Source organism: Hoplias malabaricus, chromosome 3, assembly GCF_029633855.1.
Source record: "Hoplias malabaricus isolate fHopMal1 chromosome 3, fHopMal1.hap1, whole genome shotgun sequence".
Lineage (NCBI taxonomy): Eukaryota > Metazoa > Chordata > Actinopteri > Characiformes > Erythrinidae > Hoplias > Hoplias malabaricus.
This window is the reverse complement of record NC_089802.1, coordinates 80,397,220-80,414,890: the sequence shown is the minus strand read 5'-3', so window position 1 is coordinate 80,414,890 and position 17,671 is coordinate 80,397,220. Positions and strand designations below refer to the sequence as shown.

Here is a 17,671-nt window from a genome sequence, read left to right as displayed (position 1 = left end):
GAGACAAGGGAGACAGGTGACGTAGAGATGAGACAGGTGAGGTAGAGATGAGACAAGGGAGACAGGTGAGGCAGAAATGAGACAAGGGAGACAGGTGAAGTAGAGATGAGACAAGGGAGGCAGAAATGAGACAAGGGAGACAGGTGAGGTAGAGATGAGACAAGGGAGGCAGAAATGAGACAAGGGAGACAGGTGAGGTAGAGACAAATTTGAAATTTCCAAAATAGAGTACTGTGCAAAACTCTAATGCACCTGAGATAAATATTATATTTAAAATAACTGATCTTCTCAGTGAGTGGTGCTTGTATAAAATCATATAAAATGACAATAAACACAAACATAAACACAGTAAAAGGCTGTCTGTTCTAAACAGTGGTGTCTGTGTTGTGAACAGTGTGTCTCCAGATGTTCTCCTGATCGTATAGAATCTGTTCAATCTACAGCTCACTGCAGAGATATTAACACAACTGTATTTTCTTAACTTTCAAATACAATATAGTTGTATTATTATTGGACGGTGGATTTTCAGAATTAGTGCTGTGCCCCTCCACCGCCGCCCTGAACTGGATGAGGCTTACAGACAATGAATGAATGAATGAATAAACACTCTGTTGTTTGTTTGATCACATTTCATTGCATCATCATCATCATCATCATCATCATCATATTTCACAGTCACAGTGTTGAATGTTTATCTGATGTGGTTTAATGCTTTGAGAAATCAAAGGTAACTCTGTCACGTCAGAAAAGCAAACATTTCAGTTTAACTTCAGAAAGAGAGAGAAAAAAGAGCAAACAAGAGAGAGAGAGAGAGAGAGAGAGAGAGAGAGAGAGAGAGTGGAGAGAGAGAGAGAGAGAGAGACACAGAGAGAGAGAGAGAGAGAGAGAGAGAGAGAGTGGAGAGAGAGAGAGAAAGAGAGAGAGACAGAGAGAGAGAATGGAGAGAGACAGAGAGGGAGAGAGAGTGGAGAGAGAGAGAGAGAGAGAGAGAGAGAGACAGAGAGAGAGTGGAGAGAGAGAGAGAGAGAGAGAGAGAAAGAGAGAGAGACAGAGAGAGAGAGAGAGAGAGAAAGAGACAGAGAGAGAGAGAGTGGAGAGAGAGAGAAAGAGACAGAGAGAGAGAATGGAGAGAGAGAGAGAGAGACAGAGAGTGGAGAGAGAGAGAGAGTGGAGAGAGAGAGAGAGAGAGAGAGAGAAAGAGAGAGAGACAGAGAGAGAGAGAGAAAGAGACAGAGAGAGAGAGAGAGTGGAGAGAGAGAGAATGGAGAGAGAGAGAGAGACAGAGAGTGGAGAGAGAGAGAGAGAGAGAGAGAGAGTGGAGAGAGTGAATGGAAGATGCAGAGGAAAGTTAAGGGGGTGTCAGCTGGAAGTGTGAGGTGTGTGTGTGGTCGCAGGTGTGTGTGAAACCTCAAACAGGTCTACCTCACCTAACTTTAAGAATGAAATAACTCTCTCTCTCTCCAGAGCTGCAGAATTGATCATAATCAGCTAATCAATATTTTACTCATACTTAGGAATTGTTTGCAGATAAATCAGTCCAGCTGCACATACAGCACTGCCCTGTCCTGCAATCACCACCACGACATGCAGCATACTTGTGTGTGTGTGTGTGTGTGTGTGTGTTACAGTGTGCGTCGTTAAGCCCCTGATCCGAGAAATAAAAGCCTAAAAAAGCCAGTCTACAGCGCTGTCTCAGCAGCAACTGAACCCACAAACTTCCTGTACACAGAGACAGAGAGAGAGAGAGAGGGAGAGAGAGACAGAGAGAGAGAGAGAGAGAGACAGAGGGAGAGAGAGACAGAGAGAGAGAGAGAGAGAGAGAGAGACAGAGTATATATATGAGAGAGAGAGACAGAGAGAGATAGAGAGTATATATGAGACAGACAGAGAGAGAGAGAGAGAGTATATGAGAGAGAGTATATATGAGACAGAGAGAGAGAGAGAGTAGATATTAGAGAGTGTATATGAGAGAGAGACACAGAGGGAGAGAGAGAGAGAGACACAGAGAGAGACAGTATATATGAGAGAGAGTATGAGATTGTGTGTGTGTGTGTGTGAGAGAGAGAGAGAGAGAGACACACACAGAGAGAGAGAGAGACAGTATATATGAGAGCGAGTATAAGAGTGTGTGTGTGTGTGTGTGTGTGTAAGAGAGAGAGAGAAAGAGAGAGACAGTTTGAGAGAGAGAGCAAGAGGGACAGAGAGAAAAAGGGACAGAAAGAGTGAATGAGGGAGAGTGTTTGAAAGAGATAGGAAGTGAGAGGGAGAAATAGCAAGAGAGAAAAGAGAGAGAGAGAGAGAGAGAGAGAGAGAGAGAGAGAGAGTGGTGGACAGGATCTGATGTATATCCTGTGTCTCTCTCTCTGAATGTGTAGGCGGAACAGTCGGCTGAGTTATATTTAGCTTCAGCTTAAAAAAAAGCCACAGTCTCCAAACACTCATGCATAGCAACTGCACACACACACACACGCACACACACACACACACACACACACACACACACACACACACACACACAATCAATAACAGTGTGCAGTACGACTATCATTTTGCAGATTTCAAAAACAATACCTTGAAGATACTAGTACCCAAACTAATACCTTTTTTAGCCTGCCTCCTGCAGGCCCCCTAGTGGTCAGACCAGAGGGGCATGTAACTGGACAGGCACCATTTGCTGTTTCTCCTGGTGTAACTGTGGTGATAGAGGAGTCCCGGCGCATGTACGTTCACACTGTGCAGGGTGAAATAATTCATAGCAGAATCAGAGCTCTGAATTGTGTCTGAATTCAGCTCCAGAGCCAGAGATAAATGGAGGGAGTCAGGACAGAGTCATGGTTAATCCACTGTTTACAGCGCGGTCAGATAAGTGAGGTATGATACACACGTGGAGTTCTGAGTCATCTGCTGTGATCCAGAACAGAAAGAACAGAGAGAGAAGAGAAAGAACAGAGAAAACAGCGTGAACAGACAGAGAAGAGAGAGGGAACCATGAGCAAGGCACTGAACCCCGAAACGCTCCCTGGGTGCGGGATATGGCTGCCAGTGAGAACAGAGGGAGAACAGTGGAGAAAAGTAGGCGATGCTCCTGGAGTGGCGCTGAACTCAGCCCCAGAAACACACACTTCCTGTTTTATTTCCTTTTATTTATTTTTATAACACTCTCCAACTCCACTGCACCATAACGCTTTATTTCAGGCTCTGAGCTCTTTCTGGAGCTTCTTTATCTCCATTAGCCCGCGGACGCCGTCAGGGTTCCTGCTGTTTTTTGAGTACAGCTGAGAATTAACTTTTCAGATTCAGGAACCTGTTTATGCTGGTGAAAAAGCTCCAAACTAGGTTCAAAAACAGGAACTGAACTGGTTCCTTACGGGAGAAAAGGGCTACAAGTGCTCTGTGTCTCCTATCACTGTAGAAATGATGCTCAAGATGTTCTGTCCTGTTGGGGTGCTGTGTTTGGAGTGGTCAGAACTTATTCAGAATGAACCGTGGAGCAGTCAGAGCAGCGAGGGTCTACGTTCACTTCTAAAGTTGTGATGCATCCTGTAGGGCACATCATGCCCATATAAGGGCACTATAAATCACTCCAGAGAACACAGTTCCACTGTTCCACACACCAGAGGAACCCCATCACTCCAGAGAACACAGTTCCACTGTTCCACACACCAGAGGAACCCCATCACTCCAGAGAACACAGTTCCACTGTTCCACACACCAGAAGAACCCCGTCACTCCAGAGAACACAGTTCCACTGTTCCACACACCAGAGGAACCCCATCACTCCAGAGAACACAGTTCCACTGTTCCACACACCAGAGGAACCCCATCACTCCAGAGAACACAGTTCCACTGTTCCACACACCAGAAGAACCCCGTCACTCCAGAGAACACAGTTCCACTGTTCCACACACCAGAGGAACCCCATCAATCCAGAGAACACAGTTCCACTGTTCCACACACCAGAGGAACCCCATCACTCCAGAGAACACAGTTCCACTGTTCCACACACCAGAGGAACCCCATCACTCCAGAGAACACAGTTCCACTGTTCCACACACCAGAGGAACTCCATCACTCCAGAGAACACAGTTCCACTGTTCCACACACCAGAGGAACCCCATCACTCCAAAGAACACAGTTCCACACACCAGAGGAACTCCATCACTCCAGAGAACACAGTTCCACTGTTCCACACACCAGAGGAACCCCATCACTCCAGAGAACACAGTTCCACTGTTCCACACACCAGAGGAACCCCATCACTCCAGAGAACACAGTTCCACACACCAGAGGAACCCCATCACTCCAGAGAACACAGTTCCACTGTTCCACACACCAGAGGAACCCCATCACTCCAGAGAACACAGTTCCACACACCAGAGGAACCCCATCACTCCAGAGAACACAGTTCCACTGTTCCACACACCGGAGGAACTCCATCACTCCAGAGAACACAGTTCCACTGTTCCACAGACCAGAGGAACCCCATCACTCCAGAGAACACAGTTCCACTGTTCCACACACCGGAGGAACTCCATCACTCCAGAGAACACAGTTCCACTGTTCCACAGACTAGTGCAGGGGGTGTTAAACCTCTCTGGCCCACATTTGGCCTATAGCTTGGTGACACTTGTGCTGTAATAATACAGATTATATAAGACCTCCTTGACTTAGAGAAACCGACAGTTGAGAGAGTCGAGGACAGACACGAGCAGAGTCGTCTGAGAATGAAGGAGAAAGAATGGAGAAAAGAGGAGAAGACACGAGAGTTTACCTTTATCGTAGTTTAGTGGCTGAGACGGTCTGCCTTTAATTATTTACTTTTCATTTTAGTTTTAGGGTCAGTTTTAGATCCTTTCTCTGGTTTAGTCACAGCTCTCGCTCTCTCAGTGCAGCTGCTCTCTCTTTCTCACACACACACACACACACACCTGCTGCTCTGAGTCACACACACACACACTCAGACAGTGAGGGGATTAGTCAGAGTGGTCTTACGAACACAGCAGCACACACACACCTACATCAGCTGGACTTGACTTTCCAACAGAAATGAATAAATATGACCTCACTGCACTGGCTGCCGCTGGTCGAGAAAAATGAAAGATCTATCAGCGTAAAAACCAGGCTTAGCCTACTTTAAAACACACACCCAGCCGTGTACATCCCCATCGCCTCCAGTAACACGCAACGTCTACAGCGGGGTGTGGGCTGTGGTGGGACTCGGGGTCTGAGGCTGTACACACAGGGGCTCTGATCAACCTGGTTTCCTCTGGTTAATCTTAGCGTTCTGTTTTTTTGCGTCAGCGTTCCACAACTGCACAAGAATCTAATGTGGAAAATATTATAAATACATAAACAATTTATTATTACAGTAATTACCTTTACTTTCAGTAATTACTTGTCCCTCATTAAAGCCGTACACAGCTCCTGCTCATACTTCTTTTATCTTATCGAAATATTCCCCCTGCTGTTTATAGGTGGATGTTTTTATAAAAGTACTCTACGGTGGCACTGTTCCGCAAGGGAGCGCAACTCGACAGAACGCCAGGGTGCAGTGTGACTCTCGCTGTGTTGTAATCAGTTATCAGCATGACATATCTGTGTAATATCTCCCGTTATGAAACCGAAACCCAGCACCGCCGCCATTTTGGCTCAGACTGTGCAGAAACAGAGCAGCAGCACCGGTCAGGGACATGAGTCCATGTGTCATATTTGGAGACACAATCCCTGTGTGACCACAGCTTTGTACGTTCCGGCTTAACTAGCGAACCGCTGCAGATACAGAATGACTCAGTGCTCTATGTCGTATTATTAAAGTATTAATTCTAAAATGTTACACACTCACACATCAGTGGACAGTTTCACACAGTCATTCCACCTACCAATGTGTGTGTTAGAACTGTGGGGGGAAAGTGCAGCACCTGGAGGAAACCTACGCAGACACAGGGAGAACACACCACACTCCTCACAGACAGTCACCCGGAGGAAACCCACGCAGACACAGAGAGAACACACCACACTCCTCACAGACAGTCACCCGGAGGAAACCCACGCAGACACAGAGAGAACACACCACATTCCTCACAGACAGTCACCCGGAGGAAACCCACGCAGACACAGAGAGAACACACCACACTCCTCACAGTCAGTCACCCGGAAGAAACCCACAGACACATGGGGAATACACCACACTCCTCACAGACAGTCACCAGGAGGAAACCCACACAGACACATGGGGAATACACCACACTCCTCACAGACAGTCACCCGGAGGAAACCCACACAGACACAGGGAGAACACACCACACTCCTCACAGACAGTCACCAGGAGGAAACCCACACAGACACATGGGGAATACACCACACTCCTCACAGACAATGACCCGAGGAGAGGAGCCCACCCAGGACCCGAGACTCAGCAGCTGCTCAAAGTCTGAGTCAGAAGTGAAGCTGGAGGAAGCTGTCAGGGTCGATGAGGAACTGGAGACATGAAGCGACGACTTTAAGGGAAGTAAGAGACTTAGGTATTTATGTGTGTGTATGTGTGTGTGTGTGTGTGTGTGTGTGTATGTGTGTGTGTGTGTGTGTGTGTGTGTATGTGTGTGTGTGTGTTTGCTGACTAAGCTGAACACTGCTGATAAACATTTTCCAAGCAGTTGCTCAGCAAACAGTTACTTACCCACCGCTCTTTATCATTCCACGCCCCCCAGCCCCTTTATCGGAAACCACTCTCCTGTAGCGCAACCCTGCTGCTACACACACACACAAACATAGACACACACAGACACACAAATACAGACACACACACACACAGTGGCCAGTGAGTGTCAGTAGAGGGGGGGGTGTTTCTGATAAAGTGGCCAGTGAGTGTCAGTAGAAGGGGGGTGTTTCTGATAAAGTGGCCAGTGAGTGTCAGTAGAGGGGGGTGTTTCTGATAAAGTGGCCAGTGAGTGTCAGTAGAGGGGGGTGTTTCTGATAAAGTGGCCAGTGAGTGTCAGTAGAGGGGGGTGTTTCTGATAAAGTGGCCAGTGAGTGTCAGTAGAGTGGGGTGTTTCTGATAAAGTGGCCAGTGAGCGTCAGTAGAAGGGGGGTGTTTCTGATAAAGTGGCCAGTGAGTGTCAGTAGAAGGGGGGTGTTTCTGAAAAAGTGGCCAGTGAGTGTCAGTAGAGGTGGGGTGTTTCTGATAAAGTGGCCAGTGAGTGTCAGTAGAGGGGGGTGTTTCTGATAAAGTGGCCAGTGAGTGTCAGTAGAGGGGGGTGTTTCTGATAAAGTGGCCAGTGAGTGTCAGCAGAGGTGGGGTGTTTCTGATAAAGTGGCCAGTGAGTGTCAGTAGAGGGGGGTGTTTCTGATAAAGTGGCCAGTGAGTGTCAGTAGAGGGGGGTGTTTCTGATAAAGTGGCCAGTGAGTGTCAGTAGAGGGGGGGGTGTTTCTGATAAAGTGGCCAGTGAGTGTCAGTAGAGGGGGGTGTTTCTGATAAAGTGGCCAGTGAGTGTCAGTAGAGGGGGGTGTTTCTGATAAAGTGGCCAGTGAGTGTCAGTAGAGGGGGGGGTGTTTCTGATAAAGTGGCCAGTGAGTGTCAGTAGAGGGGGGTGTTTCTGATAAAGTGGCCAGTGAGTGTCAGTAGAGGGGGGGGTGTTTCTGATAAAGTGGCCAGTGAGTGTCAGTAGAGGGGGGTGTTTCTGATAAAGTGGCCAGTGAGTGTCAGTAGAGGGGGGTGTTTCTGATAAAGTGGCCAGTGAGTGTCAGTAGAGGGGGGTGTTTCTGATAAAGTGGCCAGTGAGTGTCAGTAGAGGGGGGTGTTTCTGATAAAGTGGCCAGTGAGTGTCAGTAGAGGGGGGGTGTTTCTGATAAAGTGGCCAGTGAGTGTCAGTAGAGGGGGGTGTTTCTGATAAAGTGGCCAGTGAGTGTCAGTAGAGGGGGGTGTTTCTGATAAAGTGGCCAGTGAGTGTCAGTAGAGGGGGGTGTTTCTGATAAAGTGGCCAGTGAGTGTCAGTAGAGGGGGGTGTTTCTGAAAAAGTGGCCGGTGCGTGTAAATAGACGACTGTGTCTGTAATAAAGTGGATCTGATTTTTTCCAGAAGACGCTGCTGAAGTCTCTAACACAGACATGTGGATGGGTAAAAATGTTTTGGCCCAGAAAGCCATGATTATAAAGGTATAATTTTGGTCCGGGAGGAAACCCACGGGTCCAGACTAAATGTTCTGACGTCCAGACACAAACAAAGGCTTCTTTCAGCTGCCTGAATTTCAATTTACTTTTTAATAATACACTATACGTCCGTACGTTTACAGACATCGCTTATAACACGTGATCAAAATGGGACTTGTTCAGCTGCACGTCTCCTTTTGGGTTTTAGTGGAGATCTCAGTAACGTCTCATACTAATATCAGCTCTCATCTCGTACGTGTCCAGTGTCTAATGTCTGATGACATTTTTCAAGAGGTTTTTAAAAATATACTAGTTTTGCTCCTGTAAATTATTTTTACAGCACTGTCCTGAAATCAAGGGGGAGGGATGGTTACATAATGCAGTTCCTGCAGTGCTGAGCCTGGAATAGCAATGACAGCTCAGTGGAGCATCACAATAATTCTGAAGCTAGTATTTTAAGGTAAAACCTACCTAATGTTACTTTAAGGTGGATATCTGTTAGGCCTCCTGAGCCGTCAATGAGAAACTCTTGAGGAATAAAGCGTTCTTCAGGGTGGTGGTGTTGGTGAAGGCATGTACACAGCCAGCCCAACCCTACCAGAATATCTGTGTGTGTGTGTGTGTGTGTGTGTGTGTGTGTGTTTGTAGTCTTCCATTTATAAACCATACCATCATTAGCCAACGAAAACAGGATACCATCATCTCACTGCTCTGGAAGTCCCCACCGATGAAAACAGAACAGCAACCCACACCTTCATCACTGTCTCGGACACAGCTAAGGTTCCAGGGGCGTGATGCAGTAATCACCTGTCGGTCATAAACTAAACAACAAAGTAAAACACCTCCAAATACTTGTAAAAATCTGTTCATCTTCAACAGGATAAAGGCCCACAGGACGCTGTGGATGTTTTTGGTCGGTGGACTGTTCTCGGTCCAGACACTGAGGGGTTTAAAAACTCCAGCAGCACTGCTGTGTCTGATCCACTCTACACCAGCACAACACACACTAACACACCACCACCACGTCAGTGTCACTGCAGGAAAGAAAGAGAAGGAAAGCAGGGAAAGGGGATAACGAAGTATGCAGAGCAACAGAGGGACTACAAAGGGACCGGTGTGTTCAGTGTTAATGTTATGGCTGATTGTTGTGAATGTTTTTGGAATCAAGGAATATTTTCATTTTCAAGAACTGAAACCAGTAACACTACCTCCTTCCAGAAAAGACACTTCTCACTACCAGAACCGGTCAGAAACGCTGCTAATTCAACTGGACTCTAATCATTTCCTCATGTGATATTCAGCATTTCAGAAACTATGCTACGGTGGCTAGCTACATCTGAGTCAGTCCTGTCAGTGTGGACCTGAAGAAACTGTTTATGAGTTTATTGTACAGAGAAACATTTTATTTTAACACACTCTATCAGATTACCAGGCACATCATTAAGAACAGCTTTTTATTTTAAACTGCAGTCTGAACACACTCAGGAACATAAGAACGGGGGCTACAAAACTTACCTCTGAGTTTAGCTAATATGCTTAGTTCTCCAATAAATGACCCCCAGCAAGATTTCATACTTTTTTTTTTAACCTCTGTGATCATTTACGCTTCAATATTATCAGTTTCTGAACATGTAAAAGATTTATTTCAATAAAACGTAGTAAAAAGAATCTTAAAATACGGTTGAGGGGTGACAGTTAAATCCGTTAAAATTCAAAATATACGACTCTGTGAATCAGTAGAGTCGACACTGACAGCCTCGGAGTCGTGTCAGCGTTTGATCAACAATTCAATGAGTCAAAATGCGTGGAGTCGACTCTTCTCTCTCTCTCGAGTCAAAATGCGTAAAGTCGACTCTTTTCTCTCTCTCTCTTTCTTTCTCTCTCTCTCTCGAGTCAAAACGCGTGAAGTCGACTCTTTTCTCTCTCTCTCTCTCTCTCTTTCTCTCTCTCTCTCTCTCTCTCTCTCTCACTCGAGTCAAAACGCGTGAAGTCGACTTTTCTCTCTCTCTCTCTCTCCCTCTCTCTCTCTCTCTATTTCTCCCTCTCTCTCTCTCTTTCTCTCTCTCTCACTCGAGTCAAAACGCGTGAAGTCGACTTTTCTCTCTCTCTCTCTCCCTCTCTCTCTCTCTCTATTTCTCCCTCTCTCTCTCTCTTTCTCTCTCGAGTCAAAACGCGTGAAGTCGACTCTTTTCTCTCTCTCTCTCTCTCTCTCTTTCTCTCTCTCTCTCTCTATTGAACACTGGTGATATGAATACGTGCTAACAAGTTATAGCACTGTGAGTAATTGAGTGAGTGTGTGAGTGAACTGTGTGTATGTAAATGAGTGAGTTTATGAATGTGTGAGTGTGGGTGAATGATCGAGCATGAGATTCACTGAGCCGCTGATGTGAGTGTGAGAGTGGACAAGTGAGAGATGCCAGATTCATGAGGTGCTCGTGTTACAGAAGGATGAATGGGTAAATGAAGGAATGTGGACGGTCAAGTTTAGCTGTTTTTAATCTTCTTAATGTGGATTATAAAAGTGCACTTCATAACCCTGTTATTAGGTCACATTTATATAAGATTAGGTGTGGGTATGTATGTGTGGTGTGTGTGTGTGGTGTGTGTGTGTGTGTCTGTATGTATATGTCATTGCTTCAGACCTGCTTTATGAACCACACGGCTTTATCAAGAACTAGATCTAACAACACAGTCATAACAAAACCAGCCCCAGGCCTCAGACCAGCGCAGCACACGACGTCAACTGCACTGAACCTTTCTGTGCGTATAGAAACATTTAAAAATGATTTAATATTAGGTCTTATTAATATAACTTGCTATTGCTAACAATGCAATGTAAAATCATTAGCTTTTACAGACATTTATATATGTATATATAAAAATAATAAATCATTTCTAATTCATTCATTGTCTGTATCAGGTTCAGTGTAGCTCCTGCTCCTCGCTCCTCACTGTTGTGCGGTTTGGACCCAAGCAGGTCACAGACGTTTCATTAAGAACCAGAACCGTGTTCCTCTGTGGAGACGAGGGGGATGTGGGCTCTTTAAAGTGTATGAAGGTAGGTAAAGTCATTTTAATCACAGAGAGGTTGTCAGTTCTGCTCTGGAGTCTCTGAAGGCCATGAGGTGTTGGCCGTTGTGTAAAAGCTAACAAAGCGGTGCTGAATGCTGAGAGCTGGGTTTAACTGCATGTCTGTGGGATGTGGTCATTCTTCCCAGTCGACTTCCAGAGCACAGTGAGCTCAGAGCGTCACAAACACTGGAGCAAGCGTCCAGAAACCACAAGCTGCTCGGGACATCTATTAACCCACAGTGGGTCTGAAAACACAGAGCACAGATTTTCAGAAGCAGCTGCTTCTACACAGAGGCTGTCAAACACAAAATCACTAATATCACAGTGTGTTTGAATCTCTGTAGAGAAACACGACATGAAACAGGATGCTCCCACTGTTCACATTAGAGACGGGAGTTTGAGGCAACAACGGACACATTTCAGTGGGGAGCTGAGGGAGTGGAAAACCAACCAGAGAAACCAGACAGAGAGTAGAGGCCTGTAGAGTTCAGTAGAGAGAGTGCCATGCAGTGGAAAAGCACCATAAATTAATATGGATCCAATACGACTTCAAAATCATTGTGATGCTCCACTGAGCTGTAATAGGGAGAACAGAGCTTCTGTCACTGCTACTCAGGCCTCAGCACTGCAGAAACTGCACTATGTAAATTTGGATGAGGGTAGGAATCCACACCCGCTTCCTCCAGTCGCTTCTTACTCACACACACCGCTCCACCTTAAAAGATACAGTCGCTTCTTACTCACACACACCGCTCCACCTTAAAAGATACAGTCACTTCTTACTCACACCCACTGCTCCACCTTAAAAGATACAGTCACTTCTTACTCACACGCACCGCTCCACCTTAAAAGACACAGTCGCTTCTTACTCACACACACCGCTCCACCTTAAAAGATACAGTCGCTTCTTACTCTCACACACCGCTCCACCTTAAAAGATACAGTTGCTTCTTACTCACACACCGCTTCACCTTAAAAGATACAGTCGCTTCCTACTCACACACACTGCTCCACCTTAAAAGATACAGTCACTTCTTACTCACACACACCTCTCCACCTTAAAAGATACAGTCACTTTTTACTCACACGCACTGCTCCACCTTAAAAGATACAGTCGCTTCTTACTCACACACACCGCTCCACCTTAAAAGATACATTCGCTTCTTACTCACACACACCGCTCCACCTTAAAAGATACAGTCGCTTCTTACTCACACACCGCTCCACCTTAAAAGATACAGTCGCTTCTTACTCACACACCGCTTCACCTTAAAAGATACAGTCGCTTCCTACTCACACACTCCGCTCCACCTTAAAAGATACAGTTGCTTCTTACTCACACACCGCTTCACCTTAAAAGATACAGTCGCTTCCTACTCACACACACTGCTCCACCTTAAAAGATACAGTCGCTTCTTACTCACACACACCGCTCCACCTTAAAAGATACAGTCGCTTCTTACTCACACACACCGCTCCACCTTAAAAGATACAGTCGCTTCTTACTCACACACACCGCTCCACCGTAAAAGATACAGTCACTTCTTACTCACACACACCGCTCCACCGTAAAAGATACAGTCACTTCTTACTCTCACACACCGCTCCACATTAAAAGATACAGTCGCTTCTTACTCACACACACCGCTACACCTTAAAAGATACAGTCGCTTCTTATTCACACACACCGCTCCACCTTAAAAGATACAGTCGCTTCTTATTCACACACACCGCTCCACCTGTAAAGATACAGAGTTTCTGAATGTAAACAAACCAGAGGGAACTGCCATTGCCCACAATCCTAGAAATCCTCTTTAACCCTGTTTTCTGTGACAGTTCTGCACTCGTTTACTCTCAGATTCTTTATTGTTTCTCAGCAGGCTCAGGCCTAAAGCTGGACTGAGGCCAGGGAGAAGCAGAGAGCTGATGTCACTTCATATATCACTTCATATTCACTTCATATATAATGTCATATATCACTTTATGTATCACTTCATTCACAGGTTTATTTTTACCGCAGTTTATAAAGAGCTCAGGAGAAAACACAGATAGCAATCTTCCTTCCTGTTGATCATGGTTGGCTGAGCAGGAGAGAAGTCATACTGAGCCACTTCCTGCTAGAAAACAACCTGCTTCCCCGTTCCATTCATAACACACACACACACACACACCAGTAAAGTAGCCCAAAATGACCTCAGCATAAACCTGAACACACATGAACCTCTGACCTTCTGTAACCACAGTGAGTTCTCAATTCTCAAAGAGTGCCCATGAGAAACAGCCTCAGAGAGAAAGGAGAGCAGGTTGTGAGCACCAGTGAGAAACTGTGGAGCTCTGTCTTTAATCCAGGTGCAGATAAACAGAAGTGTTTATATCTCAGCACTGAGCCTAACATGAGACGTCACTGAGACCTCTCTTGAGGAGACATAGGGGACAATCCTGGACTAAAAAATCCTGGCCTGAGAAATATCTGAGCAGCAGGAGAAACAGTAAACTTTGTCAGCCACTTCTTAAATGAGAACACTGGTGTCGTCACTGTCCACGTCCTTTCAGACCCACTGGACTTGAGCTGTTTTTCACAATGGGATCTGAGACTGAGAAAGCAGGATTTCTCAGTTTAATCTCACAATTTAAGCCTAAAGCGAGGGCTGTAAGAATCTTTGAAGAAATATTTAATTTTGAAGTGTTTTAAAGACATTCGGGAACTAAACTCTGAACAAAACAAGACTATTACCCTCTTCACGTATTATTATATGTTTATTATTTCTCAGAGCTCAGAGCTGTCTATTTTATACCTTCATTTGCATTCATTTATTCACTGTCAGTGACCCTTATCTAGTTCAGGGCGGCGGTGGGTCCGGAGCCTCCCTGGAATCACTGGGCACAAGGCGGGAACACCCACTGTTCCATGTGCGTATATCTGGCCACGTCTCGGTGTTTCTCTGTGAGCAAATATCATCTCTGCAGAGTTATGGCTGTGAAGGTGGATTCGTTTGGAAACTCAGAGCTGCTCCGTGACCTGAGAAACTCCCTGCTCCAGCCTCTGAAACACCAGAGCACTGACTCACGGCTGATTTCTTTATATAATTCACACATTAAAACCAGAGCGTTCACATTCCTGAGCCACGGCCACTGAGGACAGAGAAGCAGGTCCAATCCAAGGCTGTAACTGGATCTCTGCGTCTAAACGTCTGCTTCTGGAGCTCTTTATACAAAAACTAAACATAACACCGACAGTTTCCTGGACGCTCCAGCGCTGCTCCACAGTGGGCACCGACTCTGTGTGTGTGAATGATACTCAGGGACTTTTAAAACTGAAAATCGAATGAGTTTGTTTCACACACAGTCAGTGGTCTCTTCTGTGCCACAGAGGTCGAAGGAGAACATGTCTATGACACATATAAAGACACATAAAAGGTACGAGAACCAAAACAGAGATTCATATAAACATTAAAGTGCGGCACGGCAGAGCAGCAGGTACCGCTCTGTCACAGCTCTAGGGTTCACTAATGATTATTATAATCACTTAATAACACACAGAGTCAGAGGGCCACAGGGCCACAGTGACCTGAGGTTTGCCAAATAGTGAACCCACATCCGTCTACAGTTAACTCACAGATCTCGCCAAATACTGACCTCACTGTGCCTCCTCCGTCAGTCGACATTAACCCCGTCAGCTCCAGCACAGATTTGTTAATGAGTTTAAACACTTTAATCAGAGGTTAATTATCTTTTTAGACACTGATGATTACGGCATGATGCCTGCTGCTCGATTCACAAACTTCAGACTCCTTGGTTCTTCACGCCTCAGAGCTGCTCGTGTGGTGATAACATTCATAATAAAATAAAACAGGAGAAAAGGGGGTGGCTTTAAAGAACTGAGCGCAGACTGAAGAACACGGTAAAGACTTTATTAGATATCGGGACTTAGTACAAGTAATATACAGTAAAATGTTATAATTTAAGGAACACAAACACACAGTAAAAGCACCGAAGGATGGAAGAGTACCGTACAGGGTCCAGCGGGCCGCCCGAGACGGTTCTGACTCCTTTCTCTGAGCAAAACCGACCCCCTGAGAGAGCTTTACTACCTCTACACCTCCCTCAGACCACAGCACCAACGTATTTACAGCCAGAAGAGTGAGAACCACACACACATACACACACACACATACACATACACACACACACATACACACACACATACACACATACACACACACATACACATACACACACATACATACATACACACACACATACACATACACACACATACATACATACACACACACATACACATACACACACACACACACACACACATACACACATACATACATAAACACACATACATACATACGCATACATATACACACACATACACACACACACACACACACACACATATACACACACACAGCAGTGTTAACTCTATAAACACATTTCTATATTCAGATTACAGCACACCTCAGTGTCTGGGAGTAAACTCAGTGTTTGAGTCTGTTTCCTAAAAGCTGTGAGCTTTACCCCCTCAGGACTGAGACAACAGCGCCCCCTGGTGTGTGTGTGTGTGTGGTGTGTGTGTGTGTAGATTACAGTCAGAGCTCCAGTGCTCCTCTGTCAGGGGTTAAAGGGGAATTCTGACTGTTAAAAACCTGCATTAGTCCAAAAAGTCCTTAAGATTTAAAACAGAAAACAGCCACAAACAACCTGTTCCTAAACATAAACACACTCAAACCCCACTGCTACAGGGCCAGGGCTGTGATGTCATAAATCTGCAGTAAAAGCTTTTATGTGTGAAATGAAACCCGTTTTTAAATCCAGAAGGAGCCGTGATTCCACAGCTTTCAACACATTCTCTCTTTTTTACCTCTGTTTGTACACATTCATTCATTCATCAGGGTCCAGAGCCTACCCAGAAACACCACACCCTCACCCTGTCACCCACACACTCATACCCATGGACCCACACACTCACCCAGTCATTCATTCACTCACCCAGTCATTCATTCACTCACTCACCCAGTCATTTATTCATTTACTCACTCACCCAGCCATTCATTTATTCATTCACTCACCCAGTCATTTATTCATTCACTCACCCAGTCATTTATTCATTTACTCACTCACTCATTCACTCACCCAATCATTCATCCATTCACTCACCCAGTCACTCACTCACTCACTCACTCCCTGTGACGGAGGGTGTGTTTCTGCCTTGGGCCACTATTAATAATTTGGCTCTGGATGATCAGGATGAAGCCGTGCAGAAGATGAATGAATGAATGAATGAGTGAGTGAGTGAACCTCACCCTTGCTCAGTCAGTTTATGAGAGAGTGCTGAACGTGGCCTGTGTTTAATAAAACCACAGCGTCCTGCCGTGTGTGGCATGTGTTTACAGCGAAGTGAAGTGCAGCGCTTCACTAACGAACTTTTCTCAAACAACGTCAGACTCTGATTATCTACAGACACATATTTACACATCATTTACAGCAATAACACAAACAAACAAACAGGCTGCCGCTCGCTGACGGCCGTGAGATTAGAACGTGATTTCCGAGTGATCACAGATCCCTGAGCGTTAAAATAAACCTCAGCGTCAGAGAGGATCCGCTGAGTGGATTAAAATCGACCAGTGTCCACTTCTTTGGTCTTTAGTCAGAAACTTCTTAAGATCTTCTGCAGTTTAGAGTCTAAACCGCTTCTGTGCAGTTCAAGTGCTTTCACCCTGAGCTGAAAAACTACCTGGGGATTAGGACTATAGCTGGGGATTAGTGGATCAGGGTTGGGGTTTAGTGGATCAGGGTTGGGGTTTAGTGGATCAGGGTTTGGGGTTTAGTGGATCAGGGTTGGGGTTTAGTGGATCAGGGTTGGGGTTTAGGGGATCAGGGTTGGGGTTTAGTGGATCAGGGTTGGGGTTTAGGGGATCAGGGTTGGGGTTTAGTGGATCAGGGTTGGGGTTTAGGGGATCAGGGTTGGGGTTTAGGGGATCAGGGTTGGGGATTAGGGCTGTGGTCCGCTGAAGGTGGCGATGGGGAGGCAGAGCAGAGAGCAGAACGTAGGCTGCAGAGGCTGAACCTGAGTCGACAGGCTCCTGAATCTCGGCCAGTTTACAGAGCTGTCCGGCTTATAACACACCGACACTTCACACCTGAGAACACACACACACACACACACACCAATGGTTAACACATACTGAGTAATCCATCACAGGTACATTATTTTACATTAGAAACCAATTTCTCTGTGTGAACCGGCTTATCCTCCACAGAGCGGGTTCCCCACTTCCCCACGTTTGGAAGTGTCAGAGATTCTGTGTTACGTGGGGAACCCGCTCTGTGGAGGATAAGCCGGTTCACACAGAGAAGTTTGTTTAACTGTGACTCAGTTTAAAGCTCAGAGACGAGTGATGAGAAGAATCGTTAAATTACCGAGTCACGCTCTGAAGGA

General features: G+C 45.7%; 2 protein-coding genes and 1 long non-coding RNA gene across 8 annotated transcripts in view; 1 reads left to right on the top strand and 2 right to left on the bottom strand.

Annotated features, from left to right (window-relative positions):
• LOC136690820 (phosphoinositide 3-kinase regulatory subunit 6) overlaps positions 1-9,845 on the bottom strand; it is a 39,429-nt gene extending 29,584 nt beyond the window's left edge. Inside the window, exon 1 of one of the 2 annotated variants that reach the window (XM_066662855.1) lies at positions 9,661-9,845. The gene's annotated coding sequence lies outside the window, so the exon portion shown is untranslated. Of the gene's footprint in view, positions 1-8,814; positions 9,099-9,660 lie in introns of those variants that run through there. The other variant, XM_066662854.1, reaches the window with a different exon arrangement.
• Positions 9,846-10,316: 471 nt separating this feature from the next.
• Positions 10,317-17,671, top strand: part of LOC136691235 (uncharacterized) — a 14,111-nt gene continuing 6,756 nt past the window's right edge. Inside the window, exons 1-4 of one of the 2 annotated variants that reach the window (XR_010801861.1) lie at positions 10,317-10,421; positions 10,786-10,905; positions 11,066-11,203; positions 13,221-14,006. This is a non-coding gene — a long non-coding RNA (uncharacterized lncRNA). Of the gene's footprint in view, positions 10,422-10,785; positions 10,906-11,065; positions 11,204-13,220; positions 14,007-17,671 lie in introns of those variants that run through there. The other variant, XR_010801862.1, reaches the window with a different exon arrangement.
• The window catches only part of pik3r5 (phosphoinositide-3-kinase, regulatory subunit 5), a 52,778-nt gene continuing 50,603 nt past the window's right edge, over positions 15,497-17,671 (bottom strand). For all 4 annotated transcript variants that reach the window (XM_066663678.1, XM_066663679.1, XM_066663676.1 and 1 more), the window contains exons 18-19: positions 17,653-17,671; positions 15,497-17,372 (exon numbers count right to left, since the gene is read on the bottom strand). The exon at positions 17,653-17,671 is cut by the window's right edge and continues 97 nt beyond it. In XM_066663678.1, coding sequence (XP_066519775.1) covers positions 17,225-17,372; positions 17,653-17,671 — 167 coding nt within the window. In that variant the 3' untranslated portion in view covers positions 15,497-17,224. The remainder of the gene's footprint in view (positions 17,373-17,652) is intronic.